At 45.1% G+C, this 25,835-nt stretch overlaps 1 protein-coding gene across 2 annotated transcripts in view; it reads left to right on the top strand.

The window, feature by feature from the left end:
• The window catches only part of Col6a5 (collagen type VI alpha 5 chain), a 100,538-nt gene that overhangs the window by 26,711 nt on the left and 47,992 nt on the right, over window positions 1–25,835 (top strand). For both annotated transcript variants that reach the window (XR_015628039.1, XM_087564210.1), the window contains exons 6-20: window positions 1,605–2,159; window positions 4,916–5,491; window positions 7,605–8,180; window positions 10,104–10,444; window positions 10,555–10,636; window positions 12,899–13,041; window positions 14,949–15,041; window positions 17,357–17,410; window positions 19,605–19,676; window positions 19,987–20,013; window positions 20,146–20,190; window positions 20,273–20,326; window positions 21,964–22,026; window positions 23,303–23,368; window positions 23,767–23,820. Coding sequence is in view for 1 of the 2 variants with exons in the window: in XM_087564210.1 (XP_087420336.1) it covers window positions 1,605–2,159; window positions 4,916–5,491; window positions 7,605–8,180; window positions 10,104–10,444; window positions 10,555–10,636; window positions 12,899–13,041; window positions 14,949–15,041; window positions 17,357–17,410; window positions 19,605–19,676; window positions 19,987–20,013; window positions 20,146–20,190; window positions 20,273–20,326; window positions 21,964–22,026; window positions 23,303–23,368; window positions 23,767–23,820 (2,801 nt within the window). In the remaining variant the exon portion in view is untranslated. The remainder of the gene's footprint in view (window positions 1–1,604; window positions 2,160–4,915; window positions 5,492–7,604; window positions 8,181–10,103; window positions 10,445–10,554; window positions 10,637–12,898; window positions 13,042–14,948; window positions 15,042–17,356; window positions 17,411–19,604; window positions 19,677–19,986; window positions 20,014–20,145; window positions 20,191–20,272; window positions 20,327–21,963; window positions 22,027–23,302; window positions 23,369–23,766; window positions 23,821–25,835) is intronic.

Below are 25,835 nucleotides of genomic sequence, written 5' to 3'. Positions count from 1 at the left end.
CGGGACCTGAAGGCAGCATGCTGTACTTAGTTTTGATGGTAGCACCCAGAAGAGGCTGGGCCACTGTTGCTCAGTTACTGGTTCAAACTTAGTCAGGGGAAGGGGTGGCGGGAGTCATGTCTTATTGCAAGGGAGGCTGGGACAAGCATTTTTCTGCTTGGAAAAGATCTGCCTGGATTAAACTTGATTAACAGGCAAAAATGGGAAAACATATTGATTAGCATTCTAGAAGCAGACCCTATCACATGTAAAAATAAGGGAGTAGCTTCCATGAATGCTAGATGCATATAAAATGATCTAGTCCTTTCTATGTGCCTGTCACACACAGAAATATTGCTAGCAGTTCACTTTACCTTGGGGCTTTGTTAAAGCCATATTCATATTTTTTTAATCTTAAAGATTTTAAAAAGTTTTATTTCACATGTACGAGTGTTTGGTCTGTATATATATATGTGTGTACCATGTAGATGCTGTGTTTGCAGAGGTCGGAAGAAAGCATCAGAACCACTGGGACTGGAGTTATAGACAGTTGTTAGCTGTTGTGTGGGTGCTGGGACTTAAACCTAGGTCCTCCGCAAAGGAAACAAGTATTCTAAACTGCTGAAGTGTCTCTCCAGCCTCAATAACACTCATTTTCAAAAGTTTATAGAAGTCGTACATGCGTGTGTGTGTGTGTGTGTGTGTGTGTGTGTGTGTGTGTGTGTACCCTATTCCTATAAGGACCATGTATGTTTGTGTGTGTGTGTATGTGTGTGTGTGTGTGTGTGTGTGTGTGTGTGTGTGAAGGAATAGTCCATGGTGAATGAATATATGTGTGTACTAAAGCATGTAATATCCTAAAAAATCTTTTCACTACTCATTTTCTAGAGTTGACTTATTTATCAAATAATTTAAAATTATCCCAGAAATAATGCTGCTTTAAGATTACTTAGATTTATGTTTTTCATGACTATTTTAAATTAGTTTCATGACTAATGCTTAAATGAAACATTAGTCCCAGAAATGTTGAGAATTGGTTACTTTGGCTCTGCTTAACTTTTAAAATCACCATCACATCTTTAACATTTAACTTGAAGCTTGGTATTTCTGTGTACTTAAGAGTTATGAATGAATGAATGATGAATGAGTGAATGAATGGATGATGAACGAGTGATGAATGAATGATGAATGAGTGATGACTGAATGATGAATGAGTGATGAGTGAGTGATGAGTGAGTGATGAATGAATGATGCATGAATGATGAAAGAGTGATGAAAGAATGATGAATGAGTGATGAGTGAGTGATGAGTGAGTGATGAATGAATGATGCATGAATGATGAAAGAGTATACATGAATAATGCATGAATGATGCATGAATGATGGCTGCACGAATGATAAATGAATGGGTGATTGTGTGGACGAAGGACTGGGGTTGTCCTTAGTGAATTTCCGATGCAGGGTTCTTGTTAGGCTTCTTCTACCAAAGTCACAAGTAAAAATGTCAACCGTAACAGCCATGCCCTGGGCCGATTTTGCACTTTTCTCATAAGTGCATTTGTTACTGTTTACTGTGCCCTTGTATCTAAGAATCACACCAATTCCTGATCTCTTTCTCCCATACAGGATGTGAAGACATGAAGGCCGACATCATGTTCTTGGTGGACAGTTCTGGAAGCATAGGGCTTACAAATTTTGAGAAAATGAAAACTTTCATGAAAAACCTGGTGGGGAAGATTGAGATCGGCGCCGACAGATCCCAAGTCGGTGTCGTTCAGTTCAGTGACTACAATAAAGAAGAGTTCCAGCTTAATAAATACTCCACACGTGAGGAAGTTTATGCCGCCATAGATGGAATGTCTCCCATCAACAGAAACACTTTGACCGGAAGTGCACTAACCTTCGTAAATGAATACTTTGACATTTCCAAGGGGGGGCGTCCCCAGGTCAGAAAGTTCCTCATCCTCCTCACAGATGGAGAAGCCCAGGATGAAGTGGGGGGTCCGGCCATGGCGCTCAGGAGCAAAAGTGTGACTATCTTCTCTGTGGGTGTGTACGGTGCTAACAGGACTCAGTTGGAGGAGATCAGTGGGGAGGGAAGCCTGGTTTTCCATGTTGAGAACTTTGATCATCTGAAGACCATAGAGAGTAAACTCATCTTTCGAGTGTGTGCTCTGCATGGTAAGTGCCCCACCCCTTTTCCCTTTAAGCCTCCAGGGTGGGAGATATTGACTTAAAAGAGGGCTGCACTCTGGTCTCCGCCACTTCCTAGACTTCCGTGTTTTAAGTTGTATCCATATTTTTTTATGCATCTGGATGTTTAGTCTGCATGTATGTCTGTGTACCACATGGCACTCAGAGCCTACAGAGGTCAGAAGAGTGTTTCAGACCCCCTGGACCTAGAGCTACAGATGATTGTGAGCTGCCGTGTGGGTGCTGGAAACTGAACCTGAAACTTCTGGAAGAACAATGTTCTTAATTGCTAAGCCACCTTTCCAGTTTCCTTTTCTTTGGTCTTAAAAAGTATCTTTATTTTAAAACCTATAGAATTGAGCATATTCTGATATCCTCATACACCCCCTCTCTTCTTCCTTTCTTGGTTCCCCCTCCCATTAATCCCTTTTGTTTCTGTAGATATTTTTACTTCTGCTTTTTGTCAGTTATAATGCTTTCATGTATCTATAGATTATCTAGGGCAGGAAGTAATTAGAAGCATAAGTGCATCTTCCTTTTAGCTATAATAAATGGCAACCTAAACAGACCTGATCTAGCAAGAACACCCCTCACATTTTAAATACCAAGTGTGCATTTTTATTGATTGGCATTCTTAACTTCTGGTAGCCAGGCATTTGTCTGTTCATGTACTTGTGAAATTGCAGTGTGTGCCTGATGGCTTAAGGTTACCACATTTCTCTCCTAAATCATAATGTTTTTTAAAAAGTATTGAGCAATCTTCAGTTTGAGCCAAAATCCTGCTTCACAGATGCTAGTCGGGAACTCTACCACTGAACGGCCTCCCAGCCCAGATGCTATCAGATTTAACCTCTCTAGAACCACAGTTAGCTATTGGCCTGCATAAGGCCTGAAGACTCACATTTATTGAAATGTAAATAAGAAATACCCAATTTAATAAAAATGGAAGAAAAAAAATAAAAAACTATAGAAGTAATAAAATAAGAAATGAAAAAACAAAAGAAAAGATGTTAGGAGGAGAAAACTTAAAAAAAAAACCAACCCCCCCCAAAAGACCAAAAAAACAAACAAAAAACCAAAAAAAACAAAACAAAACAAAACCCAAAAACAAAACAAAACAAAACAAAAAAAACCCAAAACAAAACAAAACTCAACCAAACAAAAAAACCCTGTCCTGTGCTGATCTGTGGCGGCTGAGGGAGCAAATGAAAACATAAGAAGTCTGTTGTGTGTTCTCCTGGCAACATAGAAACATTCATTGGGTTTCATCCTTCAAAATTTGAGTGTTTAGAATTTTTAGAAGTTAACAAATGAAACACTTTGTTGCAATCTGAGCTTTAGATGTTATCTTGGGCCTCTCCAGTAACTGACTGGAGTCCTCTTTGTCTACACCCGGCAGTGATTGATTCTTGGGCTCTTGATAGCATGGAGAGGAATCCTAAAGGACCAGACCTTCAACTTGAGACTCTTCATTTGGAAAAATACTAATGTTGCCAGGGCCCTGTCTGGTGCACAAGGTGAAACTGCCTCATATAGCAACTGCCCTGTAAATGTTTTTCAAGTCATGCTCAGTCACCGAGTCTCAGTGAAGCCATTGTCACAGGCTTTCACAGGGATAGCTTGAGCTTATCCACACTGTCTGGGACTTGGATAATTGAGAGCCTTACTGGCTGAAATAAAGACTGGAGGGAAAGCAGGCTGGTAGGAAGTGAAGGAGAATGGAAACTTTAGAGGGCAGATGCGTAGTTTATCAAGGAAGAAAATTACTATGAGAGTCTAGACTTTGCAGACCACCAGAGTGGTCTGTTGGCTTTGAAAGTTTAAGAGGACATGAGACCAGGGAAGCAGAGATGGGCACTTTCATCCCCCCTAACTTATATCCATCCATTCCTATGTTTGAATTCTGGAGGCCAGGATGGAGCTTAATGTGTATTAAGTGAGGAGTTCCCTGATACATCTGGGGAGATTTGTTTACTGGGGGCACAGAAGACAGCAGGAGTCAGAGAGAATGGAATTCAATCCCCTGTCCACACAATGAGCTGCAGGCAGTCTTTGCAAACCCTAGCACGGTCTGCCATTATGATTGCCCTTGAATTGGCTTCTGACATTGTTTTTATGCTGAAAGCTAATTAGCAAAGGCACCATTGGGTTGGGATGGTGTGGTACAAGGGCCACCAGCCGTGAAACCCCTTAGCTAAGAGTACATGCACCCTTAGAATCCTGCTCAGCAACCTGTCCTTGACTGAGCTTTGGTTTCTTTCTCTGTAAAAATGACAGCAACCACCGTGAAGAAGCAAGTGAGACAAGGGTTGGGGGAATGGTCAATTGGCAAAGTACTTGCCTTAGAAACATGGAGATCTGAGATTGATTGACCCCCAACACCCATTTGAAAAAGCCAGATTTTAACCTCAGTGCCTGTAACCTCAGTGTTGAGGTAGAGACAGACAGAGCCTTGGGGCTCGCTGGCCAGCCAGCCCAGGCTACCTGGTGAGTTCCAGGCCAGTGAGAGACCTTATTTCTGAACCAAGGTAGACAGCGTTCTGAGGAATGAAACCTGAGGTTGAATTTTGGTCTCCACATGCACACCGCTGTGCCTATATGAGAATCCAGTCATGGGTGATGAGGTTGGGACGTCATGTACCTAGGATGCTCAATGGTCAAAGTTGACCACATTCTGTCCTCTCGGTGTGTGTAAGTGGCATGGTGGAGTTTATGAATGCCTGTGGTTTATTTTTTTTTTCCAGATTGCAAGAGGATTGAACTCTTAGACATTGTGTTTGTGCTGGACCACTCAGGCAGCATCGGTCCACGGGAGCAAGAAAGCATGATTAACCTCACCATCCACCTGGTGGAGAAGGCAGACGTTGGCAGGGACAGAGTTCAGTTCGGAGCTCTCATGTATTCCAACAACCCCGAGATTCTTTTCTACCTTAACACTTACTCGAGCAGATCGGCCATCACCGAGCACCTGAAGAGGCCCAGGGACACCAGAGGGGATACCTACACTGCCAAGGCCCTTCAGCACGCCAACATCCTGTTCATGGAAGAGCATGGCAGCCGCCTGAAGCAGAACGTGAGACAGCTGATGATTGTCATCACCGATGGCGAGTCCCACGACCGAGATAAACTCAACGACACAGCACGGGAGCTCAGAGACAAGGGAATCACCATCTTTGCAGTTGGCGTAGGCCGTGCCAACCAGGATGAACTGGAGACCATGGCAGGGAAGAAAGAAAATACTATCCATGTGGACAATTTCGACAAACTGAGAGACATTTACTTGCCTCTACAAGAGATTCTGTGCAATAATTCACAAGAGAGTAAGCCACTATAACCATTGCTTAATAGTTTGTTCCTTGAGACTCGATTATGACATAGTTGATCACATTCAACTCCTCCCTCTAACTCCTCCCAGACCCACCCCTCACATACATCTCCACTCCCCTAGCTTTGTGTCTTCTTTTCCAGTTTGTGTTGCCCAAATACTTGAGGATGTGGGGCTAGCTATTAGAGCTACAACCTTAAAGAAAACAGTCTATCTCCCCGCAGAGGCTACTCACTGCAAACAGCTCCTCAGGGGTAGAGACTCTTGATCCCTTCCAATTCCATGACAGAACGTTGACTGATGTCATGCAAGACTTAGTCACAACTACTCTCCTATCATGCCCTGAAGACACTGTACTATCTTGTCCTCTTCAACCTCTGGCTCGTACAGTCTTTCCACCCCCTGTTCCATGATGGCATCTGGGCTTTTGGGTGTGGGATATATGCACGTGTACTTACTCCTATGTGTTCATGTGTGCCAAGTGTGTGTACCACCCCTCCTCCCATCGGTCCTGTTGCTATGCAAGCCCCTCCTGTCACACCACTGTCTACAGCATTTTGGAAGCCTTCTAACTCCAACTGTTAATACACTTCTCCCATCTCGTCTGTTGCCCCTGCCCTTTTCATGTCTTCCTTGCTGTTCTGAAATTTCTCCGCCTCTCTGTGTACATCGGTTTGCCCACGGAACACCCAGCTTATCGCTTGCCTGCAGCTAATCTGCCTAACAAGTTTAAGCTTTTGTTTGCTCCATGCTCCCAGACTCCAGCCCTTGTCTTTCCCTTGGTGTTAGTGCTTTGGTACAAAGCTTGTTGTGATGAGCTTGTCTCATCTGCCCCCCATCAAAAGGCTTTGGGTTACTCAGCTCTTGTTCATTGCTGGGTCTCTGCCAAATCTAATACATCACTGAGACCGGCCTTGCCCTAGGAATATGGATGCTTCTTCATTTTTATCGCCCATGTTACCTTTCAGAAATGGATGCCGAGATGGAGTTTGTTTTAAGGAGCCACACTTGTGAAACAAAAAGGAAGGCAGGGTAGGCAGAAGTCAGCCAGTGGTGCACGTCCAGTGAAGCTGTAAACTTGTATCGCTGGTGTAAGCACTTCCCAGGACGCTGCCCGGTGTCAGGCTAAGATAGCAAGGATGAGGTGAGAAGGGCGTGTGGACTGCCCTGGGAAAGATGTGTCATCTGCAAGACATCTCTATACGGAAATGAGGCCTGAAGGAGCGGACAGCTGGAGCCTCCACTAACTGCAGGAAACTTAATCTTTCTTGAAGGCTTGTCTGGGCAGCTTGGCTCTCTGTCTGCCCCTCTCCTTTACAGGGAATTGTGGGACACCGGACAAGCCATGGTTATCATTTGTGATTGTTCTTCTGCTGTTTCAGAGCCAGGGAGTCTGGCTGGAAGTGGGAGAAAGTTATCCCTTGGTTTTAGAATATTTCATACTGAGCTTCAGGGAGATGGTCTTGTGCACTGTCTATGGACAGTACACGCTTGTCTCATACATGTCTAATATCGAGACATAAAACTGCAGTAGAAGAGTCTATTTTATCTGCTTTTATGGGTTTAGCCAACTCTGAATTCTCCTTTCTCTACATACACAATTAGAATCATGTGTCATAAGCTGGTCAGGACTATTTACTATGCTATTGTGTGCCCAGAGTGTTTTGGAAGTGATACTATTGAATACACGTGTAAACTGGCAACATCAGCAACAGCAGAAGTTTCAACAATACCCCGTGGTATTGCTACCTAGCCTGTTCTGATCTGCAGACATTGCAGAGACTTCCAGGCTTGCAAAATATCTCTTCCTGAGAATATTCAATCTGTTCAAATTACCTCCTTCCTTTCTGAATAGCCTGCAGTATCTCTCCCAATAACTCATGCAAATATAATTACACTGTGAAAAACGTCCATTACCCCACCCTTTCCTGGTATTTTTCCTTCTCCTTGCGGTTCAATCATCGAGTCTCTCTTCTGCTAATTTATCTCAATTCGCCGCTAATGCAAAACAATTTAAGTATTTAGCAAAGCAATTTAAGTATCTCAGTAATGGAACAATTTAGAATGATGCACGAGGAAATAATTTATACTTCTCCTTTCTGTTGCAGCTTGTAACCTTCCAGAAGCTGATGTGATTTTCCTTTGTGATGGCTCTGACATGGTGTCTGATTCAGATTTTGTTGCCATGACAACTTTCTTGTCAGACTTAATTGATAATTTTGACATTGAGTCTCAAAGACTGAAAATCGGGATGGCTCAGTACGGGAGCCGGTATCAGGAAATTATTGAGTTGGAAAGCTCTCTGAACAAAACTCAGTGGAAATCTCAGGTCCACAGTGTGGCTAAGAGCAAGGGGCTTCCACGAATTGACTTTGCTCTTAAGCATGTGAGTGACATGTTCGACCCTTCGGTTGGCGGGAGAGGAAACGCTGGTGTCCCTCAGACTTTGGTTGTTATAACATCTAGTTATCCGCACTATGATGTGTCAAGAGCAGTGAAGGTCCTGAGAGAACTTGGCATCTGTATCCTGGCTTTGGGAATAGGAAATGTTTATAAGGGACAGCTTCTGCCCATCACAGGCAATTCAGAAAAAATAATTACGTTCAAAGACTTTAATACACTAAAGAATGTGGACGTGAAGAAAAGAATGGTCCGTGAAATTTGCCAGAGCTGCGGGAAAGCCAGTGAGTGTCTCGCCGTTGTTTGGTTTTATTAGAGGCTTCCTGTGCCCTTGTTTCCGAAGGTTGTATTATGGGCCGGCCCCTTTGGAATCCATTTAGGACAATGTGTGGTGAGAAGAGATGTTGATTGTTGCTTCTCCCTGGAAGCTTGGGCTTAGTCAGCCTTCCTCAGTGGCAGGATTGGTACAGAGCATAAGGGGATGGGATTGGCTGTGTCCTGTAGGCATCCCCATCCTCTCACTACAACCAGTTTCTCCTCCTTTCATACACGGAGCTCTGTGTCCTGTACAAGTCCTCTAGACTATGCTCTTCATCTGATTGGATGTAAGGAAAATGAATATTTACTATTGAAACTGTTTCAGTATAGTTAAACTAGTAAAGGACTCGGTATGCGTGTGCTGTGTATGTGTGTATGTGTGTGTGTATATCTTTATATGTATGTATAGAGTGGGCTTTAAACTTTTTATTTTTATGGTTTTGCTTCTGTATATGGATGTTTTGCCTGCATGTATGTCTGTGGACCATATGCATGCAGTGATCTTAGGGTCTAGAAAAGGGATTCAGAAGCTCTGGAACATGCCTGTATGCAGCTACCTTGAGGCTGCAGTGGCCCCCAAAGGTAAGAAGAGGTTGTCAGATCCCCTGGAACTGAATTCCAAATGGTTGTGAGCCAGCCTGTGAGTACTGGAAACACATTCTGGGTCCTCTGTAAGAGCAACAAGTGATCTTAATTACTGAGCCACCTGTCCAGCCCTGTTTTGTTTCCTTTGTAAGGCAGACATCTATGTGATTGTAACATAGTAAACATTTTAGTTGTCTTTAAGGATTACTTAGTCCACAGATACAAATGGTTGCAAAGGCCTCTTGGGTACTGTGGAGGAAGGGGCTTGGCCAAGTGTGAGGGCAACAAACTGTAGGACAGTGTTCCGTCCCACAGAGGGGCCACTCTTCAGCGGCAGCTGGCAGTAGCCACAGGGCACTCGGGTTCTGTGCATTTGGGGCTGGGAGCTGGGAAGACATCACAGCAGCAGGGGTTTCTCCCTATGTGGAATTTGCGCATGGGCAGTAATCCTCCCTCCTGCTGTCTCTAGAGCCATGAGGCCTGAGTCAGTTTCTCCGAGTTCTCCATGTTTTCCCTGTCCTGCTTGGGTACTTGTGTGGAGGTAAGACGAAGGAGGAGCTCTGGGGCTGGAATTAAGAAGCCAGAGTTCTTACTCTGGAGGAGTGCCACAATGTCCCCTATTCTGAGAAGGAGCAGCAGGCAAGGATAAGAGGAGGCAGGACATGCAGCTTGCTCATTCTGTCAAGCCGGGGAGAAGGTACTCAGTCAGTTGACTGCTGTAAGCACAGTGAGAGGATGGAGACGTTGCATTAGAGGTATAGATTTCAGGCTCTACTTTTAAAAATGGACCTAACAACATGGGGCCTCATTTACCTCTTGGCTGCTCTCAGTGGGAGCTGGCAGCGGATAGGCATGTGGCCCCATCTGTTCTCCAGATAGTGGTCCTTACCCCCTGGCCATTTGACTTACCCATATTACCAAACTGGCCTTTGCACAACTTGACATTTATGACTGCTAGAAATTGAATAATCTCGAGGACAGTTTAAAATATTAATGTGTTATATTCATATGAATCAGAATATGTCCTCATTGAAAGCAGGAATATTTATCCACTTACATAAAGTTATAATTTGCATTGAAACTTGTTACAATTTGCATTGAAACTTGTTATGTATAAATGGGGCCAGAGGAAGCGTTTGTGTTTTGTGTTGGTAGGATAGCCAGTATCTTCATTTTCTTGAGCATCCTCTGGGTACCGCACACCTCCTGGAGCACGACAAAATTATCTCTCCTATCTCCCAACCCCCTCCACAATCCTTGCTCCTGCTTGCTGACTAATCTAGCCTTGTTTCTTTGGTCTCCAGATTGCTTTGTGGATGTAGTGGTCGGGTTCGACATTTCCACTCACCGTCAGGGCCAGTCTTTGTTCCAGGGCCATCCCCGCTTGGAATCGTACCTCTCAGGCATCTTGGAGGACATCACCTCTATCAGAGGGGTGAGCTGTGGTGCAGGAGCAGACACACAGGTGAGCTTGGCCTTTAAGGTGAACAGTGAGCAAGAGTTCCCAGCCAAGTTCCAGATCTATCAGAAAGCAGCGTTCAACAGCTTGTTGCAAGTCACCGTCCGTGGACCAACTCATCTGAATGCACAGTTCTTACAGTCACTCTGGGATGTGTTTGAGGAAAGATCTTCATCCAGGGGCCAGGTATACAGCCTATCCCAAGTCTCTTCCCAAGTCTTCACCCCAAGTCTCTTCGTCTCTTCCCAGTGGTACCCTTGGCTTCTATCACCCCATTTTCTTCCCTCTTTCTGTAGGTCCTGCTCATCTTCTCAGACGGTCTCCAGGGTGAAAGCATCACTTTGCTGGAACAGCAGTCAGACAGGCTCAGAGAAGCAGGTAAGGAGTTGAAAATGCACATAGTGAAGCTAGGAGTATGTGACCAGGTCTCTGCCCTATGTGCTTTAGATCTTGGGATCTCCTTAGCCATTTGTAGAAGGTACTGCTGATGACATGTGTGATGTCCTTTGATTGGTTCCCATTTTTCTTCCCTTGATGCAATACTACACATTTATATTTGTAGCCTTCCTCACACATGTGCCCTTGATGAACCCCAGCTGCTTGGACTGAGGGCAGTTTGGTGGCAGGAAGCGGTTAAGGAAGGAGATGCTTATCTTGGTTCACATTTGGGGGGGATACAGTCCATCATGCTGGGGAAGGCATAGTGGAGGCAGCTTCATGATGGCAGACATCCCTGTGCTGGCAGCTGCTTGCTCATATCTCAGAGGAATAGGAAGCATAGAACAGGGAATTCTGGAGGTCTGCTGGCTTTCTCTTATTCTCCAGGACTCCAGTCAAGGGGGTGGAACTGCCTATATTGAGGTCAGGTCTTCCGCTCAACTAAAAACATTCTCATGGACATACCCAAGGCTGTGCCTCGTTAAAGCCCTTGGTGCTTTGTTAAGTCAATCAGGTTGACAGTGAACGAAGAGTAGCCATTATAGGTGGGGTTAGACTAAGTCCCATCCCAGTGACAGTGGCGTTCAACGAGGTAGGCATACAGAAGTCTGGTGCTCTTGCCTCAAGTGGGTCAACTCTGGCACAGTTAATATTTCAGAGTCATGATGCAGCTAAAGCAGAGATAATGAGACAAAACCCTGTTTATAGCTTTCTCTTTGCTGCTCCCTCCCCCTCTCCTACCAACCACCATGCCCACATACTTGTTCACAGTTCACTCACTCAGATCAGGCTTCTAGAGTGTCTGACCTAAGATGCCTTTCACTGTTTCTGGTTATCCCTGCAAAAGGTAGCAGTGTGGGCTAACACAAGCACTTCTTACCCTACATCTGTATCCACCAGCTTTGGCTGAGCCTGGGGTGAGATGGAGAGGCCATGAGGAATCTATACTAAAAGGAAAAGTCCCTTAGCTGTCAAATAGGACACATCTTCTAAGACTGCCGTGAAGGAGCCCCAGACTGGCTTTGAGGATTCAGTTTTCACAGATAACCTCCCTAGGTCATGATATTTCTTGCTTTATTGCTGAGTGGTGTCATCTGCCTTGCTTAGATCCCTTCAGCACAAGGCCCTTGGATTACGTAGCAATGTCCTTAATATGACACCTGAGACTGCAGAATCTCGCCTCTGCTCCTGCTCCAGCCCAAGCCCATCCCTCACACTCGATGTTCCAGCACAGAGAACTTTCCTTCAAGGTGTTCACAGTCTCCTTCCTTCCAGTCTCCATTAGAGCTCCATTCTCCTCACCCCTCCATTCTCAGTCCTCTGTTGATCCATGTCTGGTTCTTCCCTTTGGTCAACTTCTATTCATCCTCAGAGTCAGCTTAGCCAACACTTTCTCCAAGAGTCCTTCCACATCCCCTGAGACTGTCCTCCCATAGTTCCCTGAGACTGTCCTCCCATAGTTCCCTGAGACTGTCCTCCCATAGTTCCCTGAGACTGTCCTCCCATAGTTCCTTGAGACTGTCCTCCCATATCCCCTGAGACTATCCTCCCATATCCCCCAAGATTGTCACGAGTATCACCTCAAGCAAAGCTTTCATCACTTGATACTCTCTCCCAGAGAACTCAGAATTTTCTGATTTTGTCCATCTTATCAATTAGTCCAGGAACACTGACACAGGAAGGAATGTGCCTGACCCACTCGTCTTGTCTTCCTGGGACAATAATCAGCACACAACAGGCTCCTAAGAAGCAAGTGCTTGTTTAATGACAGGATGGATGAGTCGACAGGTAGTGGAGGAATTAATGAATCAGTGAATGAATGAATGAACTAATACTTTCATCTGAAATAGGAACCCTGGGCCCCTGTGGGATAACTGGTTTCAACAGGTATTCTAGAAAGTTCAGAACCCCACCCCAAAGATAAACAATGCCCTTCTTAAAAATTACGTTTGAATGTCCAAGAGTTGCATCAGAATTGGTGTGAGATATGAACACCACTTTCTTCTGTTGCTTTTCAGTTGATTTATCAATATTTTCTCTTGGATTTTTTTGGGGGGGTGGTTCGTGCTAAGTCAGAGAACAGAGTCTAACGCAATTTCAGAAGTGCAGGTGAGTCTGCTGTTTATATGTTTCTAGTTCTTTGAATGCCATTTACTGAGTGGCTGAGCCCTTGGGTTTCACAGGGTTCTCTTTACTAACTAGGACTTGATGCCCTGTTGGTGGTGTCCCTGAACACATTTGGTCACCATGAGTTTTCCAGCTTTGAATTTGGAAAAGGATTCGACTACAGGACTCAGCTGACCATTGGAATGATAGATCTGAGCAAGAAGCTCTCACAGTACCTGGTGAGTGGTCGGTCAGCTCAAGCGCCACAAGACCTGGGTTGGAATCTCAGTCTTTCCAGACTGCTATTGCTTGTGCTGTTAAGTTAGAGGCATAACATTTAGAATGTTAAAACATGCAAAAGTCCATAACATTGTATTTCCCCAGTGTTCTCAAGCATCGCAATTGACACATCTTTGGTTATTAGTTTAAAAAAGCTTCTTATTAGCTACATTTGGGTTTTGTTATTATGGTAGAAATGCAATATTTCTCATCTCAACAATTTGAAGCATATAGTACATGGTTGTATCAGTTTCCTGTCTGGTAGTTAGAAACAAAATAACTGGCAAAAGTAGTTAAGGCAGGAAGGGTTTGTTGGGGCTGGCAGTTGGAGAATAGAGCTGTCATGCTGGGGAAAGCCAGGCACCCGGAACCTTAGGCAGCTGGTCACACTGTGTCTACAGTTAGGAAGCCGAGTTGGGTGTAGCTGTAATTAGATTCCTCCTTTTTATCCAGCCTGTGGGATGGTGCTGCAGCCGCTCATGTTTAGTGTGGATTTCCTACCTTAATTAAACCTAATCTAGAAAAATCTCTCAGACAGGTCTAGAGGTTTGTTTCTATGGTGATTATAAGTGTTATCAAGTTTGACAACCAAGGCTGACCACTGCACTAGCTGATGTGCACATTGCTGTCCAATAGGCCTCTAGAAAGTTTTCATTTTGCAAGACTGAAACCCGTAAATCCCCAACTAGCAGTATGGCCTCTTTCTACCCCCTCTCTACAGAGCCCAGCACCCTCACTTCACTTTCTGTTCCTAAAGTTTCCCTACTTAAGATCCCTTATATTGGCCTCAGGCACCATTTGTCTGCTTGTGAATGGCTTAGCGTACTGTCCTTGAGGCCTGGCCATGTTGTAGCACGTGATAGGATTCCCTTCTTTGGTGCACTTTATCCATTCTCCTGACACTGAGGTCACTTCCACCGCTTAGCAAAGGTGAATGACACTGTGATGAACACACACGAGCAAACATCTCTTCAGGATCCTGTGCTCAGTTCCTTTGTGTGTGCACCCACAACTGGGATTATGTAATATGATAACTCCGTTTTTTAGTGCTTCGAGGAACACATCTACTGATTTCCATGTTTCAGAAGTTCTGATTTCTCCACATCTTCATGGACACTTGATGTGTTGTTTCTTCACTTCTTCCTCTATTTCCTTCTCTCCTTCCTGTCATTTCCCATCGTCTACTCCCTCACTGAATCTTTTCTTGGAGAGTAACCATCCTACTAAGTATGAGGTAATGAAATATTAATGGTTGTCTGCCTGCCTGCCTATCTACCTACCTACCTACCTATCTACCTACCTACCTACCTATGGACTGAGTCTCATCATGTGTCTCTGACTATCTTGGCCATGGAGACCAAGTCAGAATGCTCTTCTTGCCTCTAACACCCAACTACCATACTACCTTAAGGTTTTGATTTGCACTCAAAACATCATAATTTGTTTTCCCCCCTTCCTCCTGTTGTCATATTACTGAATGAATGCTTAGGGTATCAACAGTCCAACCAGCCCCTAATGTCATTAAGCAGCTCCCAATAATTATACAATAGGAATTCCAGGAGATTGTCAAATGGGAATCAAAATGTCTCAAGTTAACTTGGCCTGTGGCCGTGCAGATGCTCAGTACCCTTTCTGTTAACTGAGGTGTTTTCTTGAGTGGGGACTCTGCCTACACCATTGGTTGGCCCGTTGCCCTCTGTACAGTTTAAGTCATGAAGCCCCCTTCTTGCTTGCATCCCTCCCCCAAAGGCAGAACCTGGGTTTGTAGGTAGCTTATGATGTGTCTGAACAGGGTTCTTACATAAGAAGAGCCCTGATGACCGTGGCTCATCTCACTTTGCTTTCTTTAACGTTCCTCTCTCTTTAGGGGACCATCGCAGAACGGGCTTGCTGCTGTACATTCTGTAAATGTACAGGGATTCCAGGACCTCATGGAACCCGGGGACTCCAAGCCTCGAAGGTGCCATTGGGTTATGATTCTCTTTGCTCTAACATGCCTTGCTTTGTCGTGAGTGGGACTGAAACACAGTAGGTTGAATTTGCAAACTTTGCTCCATATAATGTAAATGCCTTGGGCATTTTCTGTAATTTTCCACAGTGTAGGAATGGGATCAGAAGGGCTCATTCCAGACACTGACCCTGAGAAAGACTCCCCCTTTCTCTTCCATATCTGTTTTGGGGGTTTGCAATTATACTTTCTAAATCTGCTTTAGACAGTCTGAAAGTGTTAAAATAGTGGCGAGAGTTGTGGGTTTCCAACAGTAAATGAGACCGAGCTACAAAAAATAAAAGACCGGATTACAGAAGATCAATTACAGCAATAAAATGGGAAATGCAGCTTGACATTTTCAATGGAAGACTGTGTCAGTGCCAACAAATGAACCACATTCATTAAAAAACATGAATGAATTTTTGCCTACATCATAATGACCACAGGAAGCAGAAAAGAGGAGGCAGGAGAATATATAGGCAGAGTTCCGTTTATTAAAGCGAGGCTGTTCTGTCTGGGAAGGCATGATTAAGCAGTGACATACCTTTAAAGTCCAGGAAGTATTTTCCTAAGTGTTAACAGTGCACCCCTGAGGTGGGATAGGGTAGTGGGTTCTGGGTGCTTATGTTGGGGTGGCCCTGTGTCTGGGACTGGCAATGTTCCAATTCTTGATGGTTGATGACTGCACGGATGTCACATATAATTATGGCACTAAACTCGCTGTAACAATTAAGCTGTATTTATATTGTAGTCACTGCATATGCATCTTCAAATGGATGTTTAGGTATCATGGTAAAAGGACTTTTTGTGATAAAGGTATTTTCATTTTAACAATTTTACCCTGCATTCCTCCCCCTCAGTTTTCAAACACAGGTAAAGTATTTATTTTGGAAGGGTGGGGGGCATGGCTGTGAGGTTGTGCACCTGTGGAGGTCAGAGGACAAAGTGCAGTGACCTGGTCTCTCCTTCCACCTGTGAGCTCTGGGGAGCAAACTCAGGTCACCAGCCTTGGCAGCAAGCATCTTTACCCACTGTGCCTTCTCCTCAGTCCAGAACAGATCGATTGTAATACTTGCTGAGGATCTCTGCTTTGTCTCTCGTGTTGAAGGATTGTTCATACAGAACGTTGTGCTGATTTGTGACTTTCCCCCCTCTTGCATGTCATTAGAGGGTAGGGAAGGCAAATCTCAGCAGATCTTTGTTACAAGTAAACAAAGCCACTAAACTGTGGCCCACACAGAAGTGACTTAGTTTAAAGATGGCCCTTACCAAAGCAGAAGAAAGTCAAATGAGCCCTTGATAGGTGTTTTTAATTTGTTAAGGATGGAGCTGGAGAGGTGGTCTAGGCACTTGCCTGAGTATCTTGAGTTTAGTTCTCACACCCACATCAGGATGCTGTAAGGGCCCTCCTCTGAACTGCACATACTCCTGCACCCATGTATACATGTGTGAGCAGCATACACATACATATAGAAACACACAACACACACAAACACACAACATACACAAACACTCAACATGCACAACATACACACAAATATACCTATATACACAATACACATATATGTGCACAAACATGCACAAACACGCACACACACACAGACACAAGCACACACGCACGCACGCATGCACACACATAGTCATATGGTTACTATTGCTGTGATAAAACACCACGATGAAAAGCAACTTGAGGAAAGAAGGCTTTTTTGGTGTATACTTTCATATTACTGTCTACCACTGAGGTCAGGGCATAAATTCAACCAGGCAGGAACACAAAGGGGTGCTGCTTACCGGCTTGCTTCTCATGGCTTGCCCAGCCTCCTTTCTTATGAAACTTAGGACCACCAGCACCACCCAGATGGGCTGGGCCCTTCCCTATGAGTCACCAAAAAAGAAGACACCCTCTAGTCTTGCCTACAGCCTGATCTTAAGGAGGCATTTTCTCAAGTGAGGTTCCCCGCTCTTTGACAATTCTAGCTTGTGTCAAGTTGACATAAAACCTGTCAGCACGTAAAATAATAAAAGCACATTATGAAAAAATGATGACCACAGATACAAGAGTGACCCCTTATCTATCACCAGTTGGGTCTCTTTCTGTAGAGGGGTGTCAGAGACGAGGCCAAGGCCAAGGTCAGCTGCAGATGTTGGATTCTCTGCAACTCATGGCTTTATTGGCACAAAGTCCATTCGATGTTCAAGGGAGGGTCTCGCCTGGAATGCCTAATGACTTACTTCATGAGTTTGAACTGACAGAGAATGGTTAAATGACCTCTCTTTCCTCCCAGGGTTCTTCAGGTCTGAAAGGCAGCAGAGGACACAGGGGAGAGGATGGAGACCCTGTAAGTCACCACTGCCTACCCCTCCCCCCCCATGAACGTACACTTACTGATTTTCTTTATCTCGAAAAGCTTTATGGGGTAGAGGAGGGGTGTCTCTCTCTCTCTCTCTCTCTCTCTCTCTCTCTCTCTCTCTCTCTCTCTGTGTGTGTGTGCGCGTGCGCGCACACTTTCTTTTTAAAATAGTGCTATGGAGGAAGGGGTTGCTTTGCCTCCCCTTCATTAACTTCAAGCTGTGGACAGGAGCAGCTCCCGAGTCAGGGACTAGATTGTTGTGTTTAGATCAATGCTGGGGGTCTGGAATTCTCTGGGTCTCTAAACAGGATGTAGCAGCTTATCTCTAAGGAGCTCCTTTTAGGCCCAGGGGCTGGAGCTCCTTCCACCACAGAGAGGAAGTGGGTGGGCAGGCAGTCCTCAAGAGCATGACTAACCGCTGCCCTGAGGATTAGAAGCCTCAATATTTGACTCTAAAACCAGAGCCTTCCTTCACTTGGCCCATCACTTTCCAGTGTGGAGGGACTGAAGCCCCTTGGGTGGCTTTGCATGGGGAGTGCTCAGTTCATAATGTTTGTAATGTTTAAAAGCTCACACTCTGGAATGAGAATTCCAAGGACAGACCTATGAGTGAGACTTTGGCCAAGACATGTAGTTTTCTGATAATTTTTCTAGGACTCAAGGTCGGCCTAGCATACTTTGAAAGCATCATTAAGGGAATATACCACCTGACTCATTTTATACCCCAGTGGGGTATCAACCCTGCCAGGCGTGCCTTTGTGTGTGCTGAGTACCGCTCTGCCTTGCTGAGGACACATAGTAGGGTGAAAGTTCAGGCCATGGGAAATCATGAAGCCTAAGGTCCTCTCAGTCACCCATGACTGTGGACAACACCTTGAGGTTGTGTAGGGCCCGGTCAATCTTCAGAGTAAAGGAAGCAAGTTAGACAAAAGGAGGCCATGTAGAATGTGTTTGTTTGTTTTTGTAAACTTAACTTAATCAAGGATATTCCTCACAGGCATACTCAGAAGATAATCTACAAAATCCCTCACATGATGTAGACATGTGGTCTACATCAGTAGGTCTCCACACTCTAGTGGCTGTTTTCTCCAGGTAGTGCTTAACTCTGGCTTTTAGCTGTTTCTAAATATTTCCTGGGAAAATTAAGGTTAACGAGAAACATATTGACCTTGAATGTTCTTCCTGTGTGGATAATCTGACTTTGGACAGACCTAGGTTGTGAGGAATGCCGTGTGTGTGTGTGTGTGTGTGTGTGTGTGTGTGTGTGTGTGTGTGTGAGTGTGTGTGCGTGCGCGTGCCAGAGGTCGACCACAGCACAGGTGTTCTTTCTCAGAAGCAATCTACCTTATTTTATTTTATTCAGGTTTTTGAGATATGGTGTCTCTGTGCAGCCCTGGCTGTCCTTGAACTCACTCTGTAGACCAGGCTGACCTCAAACGCAGAGATTTGCCTGCCTTTGCCTCCTGTGTGCTGGGGTTAAACTTGTGCACCACCAGCACCTGGCCTGTACTTTATTATTATTATTTTTTTAAGACAAGGCCTCTCATTGACATGGAGTTTGTGGATTTGGATAGTCCAGCCAGGAAAAAGAGCTGGGTTCCATGTCTCTGACCCTTGTTTCCAGAGCTGAGATTAAACACACACCACCATTCTTGGATTCTTAAAAAATGTGGCTTCTGAGATTAAACTCTGACACGTACTCTTACAGAGAAAAGCACATTCCCAAGTCCCCCAGCTCCAAGGACAGGCCCTTCTGCCTTTGTGCTCTGTTCTTGCCGTAATTTGTCTTCCCCTCTGTTTCCGATCAGCTCTAGTCCCGGGCACTGAACTGTTTTCCTATGGCAGCAGTGCTGACTTCCCTAGGGTGGCATCAGGGCCCTGGGCATGATGTCACGGGATCACTGAGCCATTAGAACTGTGCCTAGGAGGCAAAGTGACTTCTGAGCCTTTGACTGCGCTGTCTGATGAGAGAGTAAAGCTGCTGAGCTCGCTCACCATCAACCCATTTGTGACTCAGGAGGGAACCCTGAAGGCTGACAGGAACACATGTGAGGAGTTGGAGGACCGACCGCAGTGGGAATTGCTTTGTCTGAAGTTGGAGAGCTTGATGTTCCAAGAGCAAACTGCTGACAATTTCTGGCAAAAGTATAACTTTGGATATATGTTTGGATTCACTTCTTAGGGAAGACGAGGAGACACTGGGCTTCAAGGAGACAGAGGAGTCATGGGATGCCCGGGGATTCGAGGTCAAAAGGTAAGCTTCTGTGGACTCAGCCTTCTCTCTCCCGTGACAACTTCCTCTCTCTTCCCATTTTCTCTCTTGTTTTCTCTTTCCCATCTCTTCCTCCTCTCTCTGTGCGTGACATGTTAGTTCTTCTGTTTGTAGATGAGTTTTCAACATTCATCTAATTCCACTTGTAACCTTTATCTGGGTGTGTGAGGGCAGGAGTCATCAGAAAGCTAATGCGAGACAACACTCACACGGGGGACAGCCCCTTCTGGCTGCAGTTAGAATCCCCATTCTACCTCTGGCCCCGCAGTGACAGATGTTTTATCTTTTGCAGGGAGTCAAAGGATTTTCGGGAGCTCAGGTACTGTATCTCCTTCTCAGGCAAGTTTGATCTCCTGTCTCGGATTAATTTCTTAGCAAGCACATGTCAGAGACCTCCTGACTGCTTCAGTAGGGTTGCCAGCTGTTCTGACTTCTGACTCTTGTCCCTCAGGGAGAACACGGAGAGGACGGGCTTGACGGACTGGACGGGGAAGAAGTGAGCCTCCTGTCTCTTCTTTTTTGAGCTATCGTGAAGCCATTCTGAGGCTGATTGGTCTACATGTCTTATGTTTGTTTAGGGATTTTACGGACTTCGTGGGGGAAAAGGACAAAAAGGTGACCCTGGCTCTCAGGTAACTTTTCACTAACCAACTAGTCCCTGGTGACAGATCTGGCCTTGTTGGCTGGGCTGGCAGTTGGGGATAAAATTGACAGCAGACTTCCCACCATCTCAGTTACCTTTCTTCTGGCTATGACCAAATGCCTGGTACCATCCAGAAATCCCCAGGAAATGACTAAAGGGAGACAATGCATATTTTGGCTCACCATTCAAAGGTATACAGTCTATTTTGGTGGGGAAAAGCACGGTGGTTAGAAGGTCCTGGTACATGGATCCGACTAGGAAACAGAGAAGAGGAATGACCAATGCTTAGCCCTTTCTTCCTATTCCTATTTTATTTAACCAAGGACACCAGCCCATGGGGAGGTGGTGTCCCCAATCAGGGTGGGTCTTCCCTTCTCAGCTTAAACCTTTTGGGATTGGCTAGAACTCTCAGAGATACACCCAAAGGTATTCCTCACAGTGTCCTGAACAACCGCTTGGGGTCCTTTCTGAACTCAGTCAGCTCAGAGATGTGGATGTCAAGGTAGTTTTCTTGAAACCAGGAATGAACTGCAGTTAGCAAGGCATAGATGTAGAGGAGGAAGAACGTTCTAGACCAAGGGTAAGCAAGCACTTGAGGCTGGGATCCATTGGTAGTTGCTCTGCCTGGAAGGAACAGAGTTCAGGTGGAGGAAGATGAGTTTCAATAGGTTGTAAGGAGAGACTCAGACAGGTCCAGTGAGCCTTGAGGCTGTGTGCACGCGCGTGTATATGTGTGTATGCATACATGCGTGTGTGTTCGTGCACGGAAGGATTTAAACAGGAAGCCATCAAATTTCTGTTTCAGAAATATTTGGAAGTTGTGCAGGGACTGCTGGGGTTGCTATGGATATAAGGAAGGCTTAAGGGTGGGTCTGTAGCGATTGAGGCGAGGTGGGATGAAGCGTTCAAACAAAGCAGTCACAAAAACAGGCACATGATATGCTAAGAGCATGCAGGGACCAGCCAGGGATGAGACAATGGGCACGGTGGTGCAGGAAGCCACTCTCAGGTTATTCAGAGTGAAGCGGCCTTAGTGCTGCTCCCTAGAAACCTCTGTTGGTCCACTGTGACCCTGGCTCAGGGACCAAGGCAGCGGGAAACAGGGAATCAGTCGAAATGCCTTCAGGGACCCTAGTGTGGGTACATTTCCCTGGAAAGTTGTTTGAAGTGACAGCAGAAAACCCCTGGTGAGGTTTCTTGTGGAGAATAGAAGTGCTTGCTAGACAGCCCAACTAGGAGAGCCAGTGTCCATATGTGACTTCCCAAATTTAATAAAAAAATTCCACCTTTCTGTTTCACGAGCCACATTTCAAGGGCTGCATAACCAAAGATGGTGAGGGGAACGTGGAGTTTCCCCACCTGCTGAAAGTTCCATTGGACAACCCTGTGCTAGACCACGAGAAGGTTTCCTGTTTCTTAGCCTGACCATGGCTTAAACTTGAACTTGGGGACTCTAAGGGCACCTGGGGGAGGCAGGAAAGCATGACTTGTTTTATCTGCTTGGCTATCCTCTCCAGTGTACTGCTTGGCATTTAATGCCATTATAAAACCCACCTATAGGATAACACAGATTCATTTTGTTTTGTCCTGTCTGTCTGTCCATCCATATCCATTTGTCTTTTTCAGGGCCACCCAGGTTCCAGAGGCGCTCCTGGGGAAGATGGCGAGAAGGGCTTCCCAGGGGATCCCGTAAGTTACCAGAACCTACTCGCTCTGAATTTTATCCCAGCACAATTCAGCTCCCGTTCTCCTTAGTGATTTCCACAGGCAAGGGCTGGCCTTGGGAGCTGCCTGAAGAGTATTTGTTACCTAGGGGATTTTCACTTAGGGGGAAATCTATCCAAATCTGATATGGACTGATTTTATTTTAAAGGTGTAGAGCGGGGATCTAAAATCCCACTGCATGAGTTCTCACGGTGTGTTGAGGCTTCCAACTTGCTATAGTGAAAACTTCCTTTGTTTTATTTGTCAGATAGAAATTGCAGCCCAGAGCTTGATTTATTCGTGTTTTGCGTGTCTGTTGGTTTAGTGGCTCTGGGACTCACACCCAGGTCCCTGTGCCTGCATAGCAAGCACTGTACCACCAACCTACATCCCTAGTAAGATTCTCTCTTCCAGACTCACATATAGGAGGCTTCATTCCACAGCTGAGGGCCTGGCTTGGCACTGTTTGGGCCAGTGCCTCAGTGAAGCCACACTGCAGGAAAGTTACAGCACAGCATGTACTCTTGGAGACATCGGTCACCAAATCGCCCTCATCTAGAGCATGCATTACTTTTAAGAGTTTCAAGTTGGAGATTTTTCTTAACGCTTCATCCATTAGCTTGAATTAGTCCTGCGGTTCTCAACCTTCCTAATGTTTCCGTCCTTTAATGCAGCTCCCCATGTTGTGCTGACCCCTAACCATAAAATCATTTTTGTTGCTACTTCATAACTGTAATTTTGCTACTGTTATGAGCTGTAATATAAATACATTTGGAGATGGAGGTTTGCCAAAGGGGTCATGACCCCCAGGTTGAGACTGATGAAGTCTACCTAACACTTAAATATTATACCATTTAAAAAAAAAAGAGTGTGGTGGCACAGCCTTGAATTCCAGCTGTGCAGGTGGCTGATACAGGAGCATCTCAAGTTCAAGGCAGCTTGAACCTAGTGAGATCCCATCTCAAAAATATGTCAGTGACGAATTTTGCCTGATGTGTTCTAAGCCCTGGGTTTAATTCCATGTATCACACAAAGAAGAAAATGGGGGGAGGGAGGAAGAAAGAGAAAAAGAAAAAGAAAGTCTGATGGGGCACACACACCTGTAATCCTAGAACTCAAAAGGCTGAGGCAAGAGGATAGCCGTGAGTTCAAGGCCAGCCTGGGCTCTATATCTGTAGCAAGGCTTTGTGTCTGACCTGATAAATTAACTCCCTCACTCTGGGGTTTCTGGACTCTAAACATTTCTGAAATCATCTCCTAGGGTAACCCAGGACAAGACAGCGACATCAAAGGCCAGAAGGGCGCCAAAGGAGAACGAGGAAGACAAGTAAGTGGATCTCTGTTGCATAGATAAGTTGACGGGTTCTGTTATTGAGCTAAGTAAGTTTAGTGGGGTGTATGAACAAACACCCCCCAAGTCATCTCTATAGTTAGAAGAGAATAAGGTATGTCTGAAGTAGGCTATACATTTGGGGGACAGTATTAATATTCTGGGGGAGTGATAATATACCTCCCTTGTCACTACTTACTTACGGCACGTTGCTACCCATATCCTGGTTCTTGTCGGCCATCTTGCCACACTGTCCTCTACGGACTGGCTCCAGCATGACTCCCTTATTCTGCTGTCTTGGTGGCATTTGATATTTCATGCTGACAGCTTTCTAACCTACTCAGGACTTATAACCTGCTTTTAACTTAGGGTTTGGGGAATTATTGTGTTTCTAGGGGAGACCTGGACAGAAGGGGATAGATGGCAGTCCTAACTCCAGAGGAAGCAGGGTAAGTATGTCCCAGATATTTCTTTCCCTCCTTATTACTTGTGATGGACTCAGACATAGAGGCAGCAGACCTGTGGCTGGTAGGTACATTTGCTGGCATTCTAAAATCTCAACACGACTCACCTTTGGGGCCTGAGAATTACTTCTTATGTAGGACTGTCCTGCACCTTTTAAGATGTTTTAGCAAAACTCCCGAGCTCTGCTCATCTGCTGACCCATTTGTGACATCCAAAAATATCTTTTCAGAAATTGCCAAATGTCTACAGCTGGTGGTTGTGGGATGCAAAATCATCCGTGGTTGAGAGTCACTATTCTCTAGTGTGCCTTTGCCTTTTAACCTTTAAGGTGTTTCTGAATTCCTTTGAAGAGAGTCCATGACTTGAACATACATGCTCTCCTCTCCTAACTTAGCATCAGGGAGCTATATCAGAACATCATGGACTAGGTGGACATAATCTCAAGGTCTTACACATTGACAGTGTGAAGGGAGAACAGGAGTGGCTTCTTCCTGAATGGACTCCCAAACCCTGGCTATTAGAACCAACAATGGCAGCCAACTCATTGGGGGCCTTGGGGTAGCTTATAGCAACCACAGATGATTTTTGTGTGTGTGTGTGTGGGGGGATCCTGTTATGTACCCCTGGCTGGCCTGGAAGTCACTATGAGTAGACCCGGCTGGCCTAGAACTCATCCTGCAGATCAGACCAGCCTCAAACTAACAGAAAATCCTCCTGCCCCTGCCTCGTGTGTGCTGGGATTATAGGTGTGCCCCACCACAACTGGCAGAGAGATGACATTTGTATTGAAAACTCCTCTGTCCCATACTCAGCATGGATGTAATAACAGAGAAGAATGTTCAAGGCCTGGGTTTGGCCCCAATTTGTTCGGAGGGAATGAAAATACTTGGCTTTCTTTTCTGAGCGTTGGATGGTTCTCATCTCTTGAAGGCGACAGCCTGTTGCCCTTTTCCCTGGGAAAAGAGGCTCCATCCTAGCCCTGTCTTGCCTTTGTTTATCCTGAATGGTGAAGATCCTAAGCCAGAGGGGCTGGGCTTCCCAAGCTTCCAGGACCTTTCCCTAGGAATTGTGCCTTGCAGACTCAAGAGGATTAAGATGTAATTGTGGGAAGGCAGCGGAACTGTGAGATGAACTAAGTGTTATAAATTTTAAAGATAAATATATCTGTTGGCTCAAGAGAAAAAGGAGTTTAGTTTGAGAAAGGTTTATAACTGACACATAAATCATGCACTTTAAAAACAAGAGCAGTTTTGGGAGCCAGGGAAGGGATTAATCCTTGGTCATGCTAGTCAGTACCTTTTAAATCACTGTAAGGACAGAAGGACCTCAGCCTCGTCCCAATCCCTATCTTTTACCTATTTCCCTGCTTTGAATTTTCTTTTCTTTGGAATTAAATAAGGCAACATTCATATTCATGTTCATAATCAAGCAACCTGAGGCTTTTCTACCCCCTCCTCCACGTTTCCAATGTAGGCTAGAATTCTGTTGTGAAACAAAAAAAAGATTTATTTATTTTTCATATATGTGAGTACACTGTCACTGTCTTCAGACACACCAGGAGAGGGCATCAGATCCCATTACAGATGATTGTGAGCCACTGTGTGGTTGCTGGGAATTGAACTCAGGACCTCTGGAAGAGCAGTCAGTGCTCTTAACCGCTGAGCCATCTCTCCAGCCCCGCCCCTTGATTCAGAGCATCTTAAGTGGATAATGGATTGAAAGCAACACACCCAACCCCAGGCATGGGCTCCCCAGTGACTGAACTTCAACCTACATAAATTAATCATCACAACAGCTGTTACTAAAACAATGGCTCAACCTACTGACAACCACACAGGAAGCCACATTCCAGACCCATGACCTTTGGCAACCATTTGCAAAGAGTCTTTATAACCTTTGTACTTCTAATATATCATCTGTTATGTAGCAGTTCCTCATCTAATCACTTTTAAATACTCATTTAGATAAAACCTCATAAGACTCCTGACAGGTGGATTAT

Source organism: Rattus norvegicus, chromosome 8 (genome assembly GCF_021556685.1).
Source record: "Rattus norvegicus strain SHRSP/BbbUtx chromosome 8, alternate assembly SHRSP_T2T, whole genome shotgun sequence".
Taxonomy (NCBI): domain Eukaryota; kingdom Metazoa; phylum Chordata; class Mammalia; order Rodentia; family Muridae; genus Rattus; species Rattus norvegicus.
Note: the sequence above shows the minus strand (reverse complement) of the source record. Positions and strands in the feature narration are given on the sequence as shown.